The sequence below is a fragment of the Spermophilus citellus genome (assembly GCF_964194105.1).
Source record: "Spermophilus citellus genome assembly, chromosome: 4".
Lineage (NCBI taxonomy): Eukaryota > Metazoa > Chordata > Mammalia > Rodentia > Sciuridae > Spermophilus > Spermophilus citellus.
Genome location: NC_138185.1, coordinates 54596405 through 54610098, shown reverse-complemented (window position 1 = coordinate 54610098; position 13694 = coordinate 54596405). Strand labels below are relative to the sequence as shown.

Genomic DNA, 13694 nt, shown 5'->3' with positions numbered 1-13694 from the left:
CCCTTAGAGCCAAAATCCTTGAAGTTGTTGATTTTATTTCCTTACTAGCTTCTATCTTTGCTTACTCTGCAAGGAAATGCTTATTTCTTTTTTTGAGTAGCAAGCTGTTAGCTTGTTTCTAGTTTGTGTGAAATCATGAAGACAGTTCTAATTTGTATCACTTAATCAAAAACCGTGTGAACTTTTAGTGAAAATAATATGCAAAAAGCCACTAAGGTCTAGTCATTATACCAAAGGAAATTAGAGAAATATGGTCAAACTTTATGAAGATTTTATAATTTTGTAGAGGTTTTTTAAAATATGTTTAGTTTTGTGGGTATTTTATATTTCACTATCATATCACATATTTTCTTTTAAATATGTGAAACAAGAAGTTTTGGTTTTACTAAATGAAGTTCACTTGACATCTATATGGAAATTAAGCGGTAATTTATCTTAATTTCTGAACTTGTAATTTCTAATATGATTAAACAGTATAAAACCTTGGGAACCCAAGTTTGTTTTCTTTTGACCCCATGTAGAGAGGAAAAGATGAGTTAGCAAAATTTAAACACAGTGTTAACTTTGAGCAATAAGACTGCATATAAAAGTGATACATATTAAGGAAATGGTTCACTTTGATACATACTTCTACAGTATTCAGCATTTGTATACTTTTTGCTTTATTCTGACTTAGAATGGAATTTCTAAAGATTGTATCCTTACAGGATCTTAGTTCCTGAGTCCAAGTCATCAAGATAGTCTTATACTGAATTATGTTATTTTAAAAATTGTCTCTTTTGCCATATTCCTTTTTTTTGATAGAGACTTCCATGAGCTTTCAGATTTTTAAACAGGTACTCCCTGAGGGGAAATAGGCTCTTCTCCATTCTCACCTTTGGATTTCCTTGATGGTTTGTAATAGGCATTTTTACCAGTGAATACAGTATTCACTTTTAAGTTCTATGGTCTTTTTTTATTCTTTATTTATACATACATGAGTAGCCATACCCTATTAGGTGCAGCTCTCATCAGTAACACCAAGAGAAAATTGTCTGATGCTTTGAACTATTGGGAATTTTGGTAATAAATTAATGCCTTCCATAATTTAAAATGGTGCAACTGACAGGCATCATGTGTACATAGTTGTATGTGTTTTTCCGTATAAAGAGTGATGTACCAGATGTATGTAAGGAGTGCTTTTTTGATTTAAATCTAAATTTATAGTGCTTTGTTTTATCAGAAAAGAGAAAAACAATCCTAAAATTTCTAGGATTAAAAAAAAATCATTTTAAGTATACAGAACTCTCTATTAAAATACTCTGCTAGCCATCTCAGGCATTCAGCGGACATTCATTTGTTTGATTGAAGTAACTTATATGAAATTATCACAAGTTACTATTGTTCATACATCTTTTTTAATGGGGAGAAGTAATTTAGTCACTTCATATTTTAATATCCAGTCTTTTCTGATATTATAAATAAATAGTATTTCATATTTTCCTCAACCTCTCAGCTGTCATGGCCTCCTCCCCATCATGTCTACCCACCTCCATGGTAGTAGTGATGGCTATTTAGAAGCCAGTAAAAACCACAAGGATTCTTATGGGCTTGAAGCCATGTTGGATCTTTTCTACTTTTGGGAGCAGGGGCTGCTAGGACACACTTAGAAATAAGGTGTCCAGTGATATTCATTTCTGACATGTAAATGTCATTGATGTGGAAGATGATCACAGGTCATATGTGGAAATGTGTGAGGCACATCATTAGAAATAATTGATTTGCATTTTTAAAATAGACTTTATGTTAGCATAACTTAGAAAAATTACAAAGATAGTACAATGTTCCCCATATATTCTCTAGCCAATTTCTGCTGTTGATACCTATGTTAATATATATTTGTTACCTTCTCAAGTGGGTACTACTACACATGTTATTTGGAACTCTGAACAGGAATTGTATTTCTCTTTATTTGTCCAGTTATTTATTTCAATATGTACTCACTGGGATTTATTTTATATTTTGGGTTATAATTCAGTACTGTTGAAGTATTTCCTTGCTCCAGTTGTTTCATCTTTGGCCATTGAAAGCTCTTTCATTTGGTTCCTTTGTTCTCTCAACTTAGTCCATTGGTGAGTTTTTTTCGTCGAGCACATTCCTTTTAGTACTACAAGATGCTCCAGGCTCATCTTGTATATTTCCTACCCTAGCTTTAGACTTAGTCATTTCTATAAGGATTGTTTCACATTATTTACACTTTGCCTTGTGTAAAGGTGCTCTTATCATGTCTACTTCATTTATTTAGAAACAATAAGATAGAATATTAGATTTTATTTCCCAGTGAAAGCTAGCAGTCTTTGCCCTCCTGGGAAAAGTTTGACAAGAAAGAATCAGGTATGAAAAGAGCAAAATGCAGGAGTGGTCTATCTAATTTGGATTGGAGAAAATTCTAGCATGCAGCCAGCAGTACCTACAACTTCTACTTTTTCCCTACAGCTTGTCAGGTTGCCAGGTAGCCTGGCCTTTCCCTTATCTGAAGATTTAAGTGATAGAGGGTGTGGTACCTCTATCCTGTTGTCATGGAAAGGGGTGCTGGTTCTTCCAATACAAAATTCCTAAAGTGACTCTCCTGTTGTTTGTGTAAGTCACTTTGCGTGTGTCTTTAACCTGAATGGAATTTACAGACCTAGTATTCACTTGACATGGAGAAAGATCCCTTTTCTTTTAGTTGTAGTGAGAGGTTTTTTTGTTTGTTTGTTTGTTTTAGAATTCATGTGGGGAAGCTGGCAAAAGTATTGTTACTATTTTACCTAGTTTGATGTATACATAAAGAAATAATATCTTTAACATTATTGAGTTGATACCTCTTGAGCATATGAGGAACCAGCATTTATCCTTACCTTTTAGTTGTCATAGATTCCATTTTGACCCTGGCCATCTTCTATATTCAGTGCACACATTTTCTCCTTTTAGTCCTGTTTAGAAAGCACACCAGGTAACTCATGGTGTCAGTTAAAATAATTCAAATGAAATGTCTGAAGATACATTCTTGGTAGAGGAAAAAGAAGAATCTGTGCTTGCATCCAGAATCCAAATATATGATTTCTCTACTCTTCTTAAAAAAAAAAAAATACATAGGGGTTGTGGGCGATTGGAAGTAAATCACGTTTGATACTACCTTCAGGAATATTTTAAGTGACAAGATCATTTTTTCTAAGAGTTTTTCTGAGTTCTTTCTCTCTGTATAGATTTATGGTAAAGTACAGATATTTAAGCTCACCAAAAAGTAGACTGTTCAAGTAGCTATGATTTCTTTATTATTTTGAGGAATTTCCCTGTGATTGTTATTTATTTTTAGGTTAAGAAGGCTCTTTTTCTCTGCAACCTGGACACCCTCTGAACCCCTCCCCACAATGCTGTATATGCACAATGGTTATTAGGCAATCCATACACCAGGAGAAGGGACACTCTTCTGTAAGGTAAGGTACATCAGGATTATCAGTCAGCTATACTACATCGGGAGATACCCATTTAGCTTTTACTTTTCTTGAAATCAGCTAACATATGGGGGCTGGGAATTTAACTCAATGGTAGAGCACATCCTGGGTTCAATTCCAAACACCAAAAATAAATTAATTAATTAAATAAAGAAATGTACAAATTATGAATTAAAAAAATAAATCAGCCAGGCATGGTGGCACATGCCTGTAATCCCAGCAGCTCAGGAGATTGAGGCAAGAGGATCACAGTTCAAAGCCAGCCTCAGCATCAGTGAGGCGCTAAGCAACTCAGTGAGATCCTGTCTCTAAAATATAAATTAGGGCTGGGGTGTGGCTCAGTGGTTGAGTGCCCCTGAGTTCAATCCTCATTACCACCCCTCACAATAAACAAACAAAAAGCCAAATAAATAAATAAGTTAATGTTTACTATATATACCACTTGTTGAAAGAAAATGCCAGTTTATTTTTGATACTGTTTCAACTTTTTTTTTTTTAATTTGGCATAACAGTAGTGTACTACATACAACACTTGCTAAAAGGAAATCCAGGTTTGTTTTGATACTGTTTCAGACTTTTTCTTGTACAGCAGACCTTCTTTAAGTTCCAAGAAAATCATCCCATTTAAAACATTCTGTTAAAGATGATTGCTTTGAGCATATAGTTACAGTTTCTATTAATTCTTTCTGATGATCTTCCACATTTTCTCTTATAACACTGAGAATTAGCAAAAATTCTAATTCCTTAAGGTTTCTAAGATCAGATTTAATATCAATGAAGTAACTAAGTGGAGACAGAGGGGAAAATCTTGTTTTTTAAGATAACAAATTGTTAAGAACTCTCTATTGTCTCTGAGAAAATAGCTATTTGTAGCAGTAGCTTGATATTTTTAAATTACATCATAGTAGTGATACTTATGAATATGTAATAACATAATGTTCCATGTATAAAATCACATCAGGTATTTGTACTCTTAAACTTGATGGTTTGACCTAACATAGGCTTAGTTTAAACTATATAATCTATAAGGAGAAATTTTGCAAGTTAAATTATTATTGGTCATAAGATTATCTCAAAATGTCTAACCTACATATGAGAACAAAATGTCTTTAAATGGCCTTATCACATAATTTTTAATTTTTATTGTTAGAAATGGAAATTACTACTTAAAAGATGAGGGTAATCTATTCTTTCAAATGAGCTCAATTGGAATGTCTTCTTAGAAGTTTATTAGAGTTTAGGTTTCTACGCATATCTAAAATCTTAAAAACTTTTTTGTACTCACACATGAGATGTGACCTTTCATCATTTCAATTTGGATTGTTCCTGTTTGCATGAAGATCTCATTTTATATTTGGTTTGAGTACATATCTCTTTTGTGACCTACTAGAGCTTATGGAAATTCTAGGTATTACTTTTCCTTTAAAATAATTTTATTTTAACAGGTACATAACAGGTTTTTCAGATTCTTAGAGTTTAAAAATATATCATAATTTTTCTGCTTTGAATATTTATAAAGTTAAACTTCTGAAAAACAAATTAGAAAAGTGCCAAAAAGGATGTGGCAGAAAAGGAAAGGAGTAGATCATACATCAAATACCATAAACTGGGAAACACTGATAGAAAGAAATTGAAATAGACAAAAGGAAGGTAAATATAATAAAAATATTTTACTCTAATTTACTTAATCCAGTCTACTTTTCCTTCCCCCAACCTTCCACCATATGCTAAAAATAAGATATTGATTTACTTTAAAGAACCAGCCTAAAGATTTTTCTTTCTTTCTTTCTTTCTTTCTTTTTTTTTGTTTTTGACTTCACAAAATTGTCTTTAGTCTTTAAAGAACATGGATTGTCCATTTGATACTCCATATTTACTAACTCTGATCTAAGATAGAATCCTTAAATGTTTGCAACTTAAATCTCTTCCGTGGTGCACCACATAAATCAGAACTCCTAAAACAGGTACTAATTTAGCACCTTTAGTGGTTCCCACTTTTTTTTTAGCTGCCATGTGTCACCTCCCATTTTATCTGTAATAAAGCTCTTGTGCCCATATGTTGCTTGTTTTGAATTTTCAAAAGGCTAAAGAAGAAATGTTTTGTTCTAGGAGTTCAATACCTGGCAAAATCATTTGTAATCTTAGTGAAATTCCTGAAACTTTTTGTCTTAATGTTAACTAGGAATATGAACTGTTGTTACTTAGGTTTACTGATTTAGCAATTGGAGATAATTCTGTGATATTTTGTGGATGCAGTATTAGGAGCCACATATTCTATTCTAAATTTCATAAATTCTACCTTCCTGAAAGGCTGATCCCTGTGACCTAATGAATCCTTTGTAAAAAGTGGACTCGCTAGGATGTTACACCACCATTGTCGAAGGAACCCTGAACTCCAGGAAGAATTGCAGATTCAGGCTGCAGTGGCCGCTGGGGATGTTCACACAGTGCGGAAGATGTTAGAACAAGGCTATTCTCCAAATGGCCGAGATGCTAATGGCTGGACCCTGCTTCATTTCTCTGCAGCAAGAGGAAAGGAAAGATGTGTTCGAGTATTTCTAGAACACGGAGGTGAGTTTATTACAAGCAAACCTTTTTCCCCATGGAGAAACTTGAAATCAAGTTAAAAGTGCATGTGTGTCTGCACACATGTGTGTGTGTAATTTTTAATGCTCCTCTTTCATTAATACTCAACATCTCGTTCCCTATTCTTTGTGAAAAATTTGTGAACAAAATACTGAGTTTTGTTTAAAACCAGATTGTTTAAAAGATGAGTTTGACTTCCTCTCCTTGCATGTATAATTTCCACGTGCAACCAAGTTTTCTCAAGGTATTTCAACTAAGCTGTACTTCTTGAGCTGTGTAGTTAACTTTTGTTTCCAGAAGCAGAAGTGGTTGAGGTACTGAGAATTGCACAAGTTTTCCCTGTTGATAATTGCTTAAGCAGAGAGACCTTAGTTCAGACTTCTTTTAAACATCTTGGCTCTAATGGTCTTAAAATTTGCCTTTCTTTTTATTTTGAATGCTTACTTTTATTATTATTGCTGTAGAGCACTTGCCTTTTCCAGAATCATACATAGTTTCTAGGTATCCTACAAGAAGACTGGTTTTTCTGAGGTCTAATTCTGTATAAATATATGTAGTTGGAAACTACATTTGTCATTTGATGTTTTTGCTTCAAAAAACTGCATCTCCATAGGATTTTTAAACAAATAACTGTCCCAAATCAATTTACTTTTTCTTCCAGTTGAACTTAAGCTGCTTGATTTTCCTAGAAATGGATTTTTTTATTATTATTTATACCTTCATTAACTCTATAAATTATGGTATAAAACAGCTTGGTCGGAACTCAGTTTACATTTGTGCCATTGTATGGCCTGGATTGCTCATTAACAACATAGTTTCATTCTTAGTTTGCACTTTGTTACAAGGCTAGCCAAATTTCCTTGCATTCTGAAGTGCATAAAAATGTCAGAAGTCCCATAGCTCTTATGACGATTGAGTGAAGAACATGAATATATGGATACAAAGGCTATGAGCATGGAGTAAGATAAAGCTAAACCTGAGATTGGGAGTAGTCATACATCCCAGGGGCCCTGAAATGGGAATTATATGCCTGAAATAAGTCTATTGTCTACAAGACCCAGAAATTCATTGGCCTGTGCCTGCTTTCTAGTTGTCTTCCACGTCATTTCACCATACAACTTGAAAACCTCAGTTCTGAAGTTAATGAAGGTGAAACATAAGCGGAATGCCAGGAAAAAGATTGAAAAAACAAAAAGGTGGGTGTAGGATCAAGAACACTTAAAATTCTGGCAGTAGATAGTAAAATTAAGATGAAGATCAGAGCTCACATTCTTTATTCTTCCTAGTCTTGTTACTTTCTACTTTCAGCAGCCTCGCTAAAAAAATAAAATTAAGAAGAAAAAGTCCAAATATTCAGGTAATACATGGATACTGTCTCCTTAGCACAGATAAAACACATTTTCAAATAAATTACAAATAAAGCCCAAGTCCCCCTTGGCCAGCCCCTATCCTTGTCTGCCTTCCACTGCCTGTAAGTAACTGTAGGCATAAGTTTCATTTTGTGTTTATCCTTCCAGATCATGTCCTAATGCCATTGCATGTACTCATAAAAATTATACTGCATTGTATTGTGTGTGGGTTTTGATCATAAGCAATATGCTTACTTACTGTTCTACAGCAGTTGCTTTATACTCAATTGTATGACTTAAAGATATTTCTGATATCAGAGGTTTGTTTTGTAATGAGAAAACAGCTATATATCATATATAATTGGTGTGACTTTTCCATTAAATCCTTATTTATAAAAATCAATGGTAGAGGGACTAGGGTTGTAGCTCAGTGTAGCGAGCTTGCCTAGCACTTGTGAGGCACTGGGTTCCATCCTCAACACCACATATAAATAAATAAAATAAAGGTATTATGTCCATGTACCATGTAAAAAATATTTAAAAAAAAATCAGGGCTATGTTGGTAGTTCAGTTGGTAGAGTGCTTGATTTGCGGGTTCAATCCCCAGCACCACCCACACAAAAACAACAATGACAAAAAAACATTTTGCTGGCATGGTGGGGCACGCCCTAATCCCAGCAGCTCAAGAGGCTGAGAAAGGAGGATCACAAGTTCAAAGCCAGCAACTGCAAGGCCCTAAGCAACTCAATGAGACCCTGTCTCTAAATAAAATACAAAAAGGGCTGGGGATGTGGCTCAGTGGTAGAGTGCCCCTGAGCTCAATCCCTGGTACCAAAAAAAAAAAAAAAAAAAGAATCAATGGTGGGCCAGCTGCAGAGGCACTTTCCTGTAATCTCAGCCACTGAGGAGACTGGTGCATGAGGATTGCAAGTTCAAGGCCAGCTTGGGCTATATAATGAAACCTTGTCTCAGAACAAAACAAAACCAGTTGGGGGAGAAGAAGAAAACCAGTGATGGGCCACATTTTATTTGTAGGCCACAGTTTCTAATCCCTATTTTCTCTATAAACATTGTGTGTGTGTGTGTGTGTGTGTGTGTGTGTGTGTTTACAGCTTTATTTACATGATTCAAAGGAATTGGTGTATGCCTAGCATGTGTGATCCCCTGGGTTTGATCCCTTAGTACCTCAAATAATAAGTAGATACAATTCACATACTATACAGTTCACTCATGTAAAAGTGTACGATTCAGTGACTTGAGCATCCAATACCACATTTAATTTGTCATTACTCCAAAGAGAAACCTCATATGAGTTCTATAGTAATGCATAATGTGAAAGCAGCCATAGATGATATGTTATGAATATAACTGGACTGCTGTACCAGATCTAGAAACCATCATGGACACCTTTTTACTAAGTCTTGTTGATTCTGCCTCATAAATAGCTGTCAATAAATACATGTTGATGTTTCAGTATGGTTTTATTATCATTTATTCTGTTTTTTATTTTTGAGAAAGGATGAAATTTTCTTAAGAGATGTTGTCTTTTGAGAAGGTAATATGTACATACCTCATTAAAAACAAAATTTAAGGCACTGCAGACTGGTCAGAGAGGAGGAAGTGGATACTCACTAGTCCCAGTCCCAGTCTCAGTCTTTTCCCCAGAGACCATATCTTTCATCACTTTTTTAAAAAAACCTGCATATATAGTCTGTGCATATAGGCATGATTATTTTTCCATCCTCTACCTTCTAGCCTGCTGCCGTTTCTTAATATTCTGTTCTGTATCTTGATTTTTGTCACCTAACAGCTTAGTGATAGTTATTTGTTAGAATATCATTCTATTTCTAATTTATTTATGTAATTTATTTCCGCTTAACTCCTGTTGTTGGATACTTTAAATTGTTTTCATTTTCCTGATAGAAGTAGTATTACAGAGAATGTCCTGGACTGATCTTTCTACATATGTAAGCTTCTCTCTTTAATAATTCCTAGAAGTGCACTTCCCAAGTCAAATTTTTTAATGGATATTGACAAGTTGTCCTCTGAAGAGGTTGTAATTGCTTATGTCCTTCCCGACCTGTGGGAAAGTGCCCATTCTTCTACCTCTGCCAGTAGCGTATCAGCAGATGGTTTGCTCTTCCCCTGTGCGACACGCTTGCCTCTTTTTTTTTTTTTTTCAAAATCAACTATAACTAATGAAAAATTATGAGACTAGGTTGTTTTTTTCTTATTGACTTCTAGGAATTGCTTATATATTCCCCTTTGCTATATATCGCAACAATCTTCTCTGAATTTGTACTATTTCTTTCACATTCATTTTGATTTTTACTAATCATTTGTTTTGTGGTACTGGGGGTTAAACACAGGTTCTTGTGCATGGTAGGCAAGTGCTGTGCCACTGACATCACCAGCCCAGTTTTTCCACATTTTTGATGTTTTTGTTGTTGGGCAGAAGTCTACATTTTAATGTATGTGAGTTCAGTTTTTCTTTTGTCTTATGGTTTGTGCCTTTTATGTGTTGTTTAGGAAATACATCATATCATGGGATCATTATTTACCTGTATTTTCTTCTAAAAAAGTTTGTGGCATTTAGGTTAGTCCAGAATTGGTTTTTGTGCATGTACAATTTTTACCTCTTTCCCCCAAAGATAAGCCTCAATTTTCCCTTCTTTCTTCATGATGATGCACTGTTGGATCAGATAAAGTTTTCTAACCGGTGTTTGAAAGAACAACATGTCATTCCATTTATTCTGTTATGTGCTCTATAACACATTTTAATAAAAAACAACAACAAAATATTTTGGAGAAGCCAAAATATTTACTAAATCTTACTAAATCTTAATTGATTCTGCCTTGTAAAAATCTGTCAACGATTTCACCTCTTTTCACAGGAGACACAGCCCCACTCTTAGGCAGGAAAGCCTCTTTCCTCACCAGTACTATTGGATTGGTCTCCTTCATACCCACATCATCTTGCCCTTCCTTCAACTCGGCTTAACTCCAAATAATGTTATCTGTCAGAAGTGGAAATTAAAATATTTCCTTTTCAAAATCCATCAGTGGTTTCCCAGTTCCTTGCAGTTGCTGTTCTAAGTCCTTCCTGTGATCTGCTTGCAGTATCTGACTCCACTTACTTTTCCTGCTGTAGCTTTGTGCCTTTGCTGAGCTTGGGCTTTTTCCTGGATAGGTCACTCTTGTGTTTACCTCACTCTGGCCCCCTTTCCCTTGCTTGTGCTTACTTCTCCCTCAAATCTCAGCTGCTACTCTCTTAGGTCAGCTGAGATCATTATTTATGTCCTAGTTGTATGATAAAATGCTGTTCCAGTATGATATTATCCCTTTAGTGCATGATATTTTCCTCTACACCTTCTTATTGTAGCGCCTGTCAATAAGCATGATAAATTAGTTTACTATTCAATATCTCTGTTGCCAGTTAGTCTGAAGTTTCATGAGGGTAGAACCTACACCTTTTTTTTTTCTCTTAAGAGATAAAACTAGCACCAGTTAAGTAACTAACATAATAGTTTACTAGTCTGACAGATACAACTGATCTTTTCTCAAAAACTATTGCTTGAAAATGGGCTAAACTTGTGATGGAATTAGAACGCTACCTGAATTTATCAGACCACTCTTCAAAATCACCAACAGGGGGAAATAAGTGGAAAAAAAATGTATAACAAGAGTTGAACATTTTGCTCTCCTTTTCTTTATTCCCCTTTCTTCTGGTGTGTGTGTGTGTGTGTGTGTGTGTGTGTGTGTGTGAGAGAGAGAGAGAGAGAGAGAACTCATAGATAGATGATTTGGCTATTTGGTCCCCTCTAAATAATTTAGTCATATTTATTCAGAAAATATTTATTGAGCATTTAATATCTGCCTGGCCCTGTATTAGGCAACAAGACACAGAAATAAACATGGTGCTAGCCTTCTAGCATTTTAACAAGTGTGTAGATTTATAGCCAATATTTACTGAGCATTTAATATATGCCAAAGTCTTCACAACTGTGAAGGTAGTGTTATTGATTTTCACAATGAAAAAGTAGCCACAGAAGAGTAGATAATTTGCCTAAGATCATTCACATCATTAACATTGGATCTGGGAATCAAACCATTTTTCTAACCATGACTACTGCTTGGAAGAAAATGTGGTATTTCCAACAAAGTGAGTTAAGTGCTGTGTGCTATAAGATCCTCTGTCTGCTAGGATTGTGGTTGGGGTGGCAAGGAAGGATTTCTAGAGAAAGCAGAGTTTGAACAAAGATCTTGAAAGGTGTGTCAGACAGGAGTGTGGGTGCTGAAAGAATGGGGTGTGGAATTAATCCAAAAACAAGGGACAGCGAGTGAGAAGGTTGAAAAGAGAAGGAACATGTTTGATACTAGGAACTGAAAAAAGTTGATTATTTTTGGAGCATATTCAATAATTTATTCTAGGGACATTCTGGTCTATCAAAATATTTAATGGAGAGGAATGGGAAAGGCAGATTTGTGTTCTAGAAATTCTCTGATTATAGTTTGTAACTGTATTGAAGGGCCCAAGACCTGAGGCCTAAGGAAGTGGGATATGAGGTGGGAGTGAAAGAAATCACAAATGAATGAAGGTTTTTGGTTTGAGACTCTGGAAGAAAGAGTTGCTATTTATTGAAATGTTAAAGATTCGCAAACAAGCAGGAGAAAGTAAGGTAGATGCAATTTAAGAAGCAGGAGATAGATGTTTAATATAAGCCACTTGTAAAACTACACAGTTTTTTGAACTATATTAAAAGATCAGATTTTACCAATTTTAAGTCTATACACCTGCATAGTAAAACCACTCATGCATGAGTGATTGCACAGAGCTAGCAAAGCTCAGAGCTAAGAGGCTTCCCATGCCTGAGAGTGAGTATGAGTGGTAGGACCATCGGAGTAGTCTTGCTGAGGAGCAGCTATATTTCTACTATGGGAAAAATCCAGTTTTGTTAAAAAAAAAAAAAAAAAAAAAGCAGATTTGAGCTAGATAACTAATAATATCAATATTCCAAAAGGGGGAAAAATGAGACTCTTTAGTTCATTCTAAACCTGTGTTATCCATTGCAGGGAAACTATTTAAATTTCAATTAAATGAATTCAGCTCCTTAGTCTTATTGGCCATGTTTTTAACTGCTCCATAAGCACAGGTGACTAGGGGCTCCTGTGTTAGCACAAGTTAAAAAAAAAAAAAACTTTGGCCTGCACAGGTAAGTGGTACTTTATTGCCTTACTTTTAAACATGTTGTTTCAAAATGATAAAAACTAGGGTTTTATAAATTTTCAATACAAATAGAAGGCATAAAGTAATACCTCTGTACAGATCGTGGTAGTCTTTCTGTGCTATTGATCTAGTGTCCTATTGGAATTGTAAGAGAAGAGAATATTACAAAGGTAGGAATTATTAAAAATCCATTGTTATTATCTTCAATTTCCAATTTTGAATCTTTCTAAAAATTCTAAGACAGTGTTGAACATTTCAAAAGAGGAAATGAAGAGACCATAACTTAGTGTACTTATTCATCTTTAGATTGAGTGCTTTTGCAAACTGGCCTGGAGGGCATTAGACTAAAACTTTAGAAGTTAAGTATATAGAGCAAATCCTCAGAGGAACCTGAGAAAAACATCTTAGGTCCCCTCTCAACAAAGTAAGTAAGCCATGCACAGTGGTGCACACCTGAAATCCCAGTAGCTGGGGAGGCTGAGACAGAAGGATCACGAGTTCAAAGCCACCTCAGCAACTTAGCGAGACCCTGTCTCAAAATAGAAAAAAAAAAAAAAAAAAAAAAGCTGGGGGAGCTGGGGATGTGGCTCACTGGTAAAGCACCTCTGGGTTTAATCCCTGGTACCAAATAAAATAAACTAAGTAAAACTCTACTGGTGTGGAATACATGAAAATAAGTGAGATGAGGGAGTAATCAAAGACTTCCACAGAAGTTATAAGAACTTTTTTTAGATTTTTCAGAAATGAAACATTTTACCCAAATGATAATGCCAAAACATGGTGGGAAATTGTGAGATGACTTTTGAAAAGCAACTGAATAATATGTTTATAACTTTAAAACTGGTAGATGCTTTTGCCCAATAAATGTACATACATTCTAATAATTTAAATTCAATTAAATTAATAACTAAATTTTATTAATTTATCCCAAGTACATAGTCTTAAAAGCAAGAGATATTTTCTCTATAAAAATGCTACCCCTATTACATATAATTTTAAAAACAGAGGCATTCTTAGAGCCCACACACAGGGAAAGGGTTAAGTAATTAGAATGTG

The 13694-nt window shown here is 34.8% G+C and overlaps 1 protein-coding gene across 2 annotated transcripts in view; it reads left to right on the top strand.

Annotated features, from left to right (window-relative positions):
* ASB7 (ankyrin repeat and SOCS box containing 7) overlaps window positions 1-13694 on the top strand; it is a 37080-nt gene that overhangs the window by 3586 nt on the left and 19800 nt on the right. The window contains exons 3-4 of one of the 2 annotated variants that reach the window (XM_081292718.1): window positions 3338-3458; window positions 5787-6047. In XM_081292718.1, the coding sequence (XP_081148844.1) occupies window positions 5837-6047 (211 nt within the window). In that variant the 5' untranslated portion in view covers window positions 3338-3458; window positions 5787-5836. Of the gene's footprint in view, window positions 1-3337; window positions 3459-5786; window positions 6048-7152; window positions 7259-13694 lie in introns of those variants that run through there. The other variant, XM_081292719.1, reaches the window with a different exon arrangement.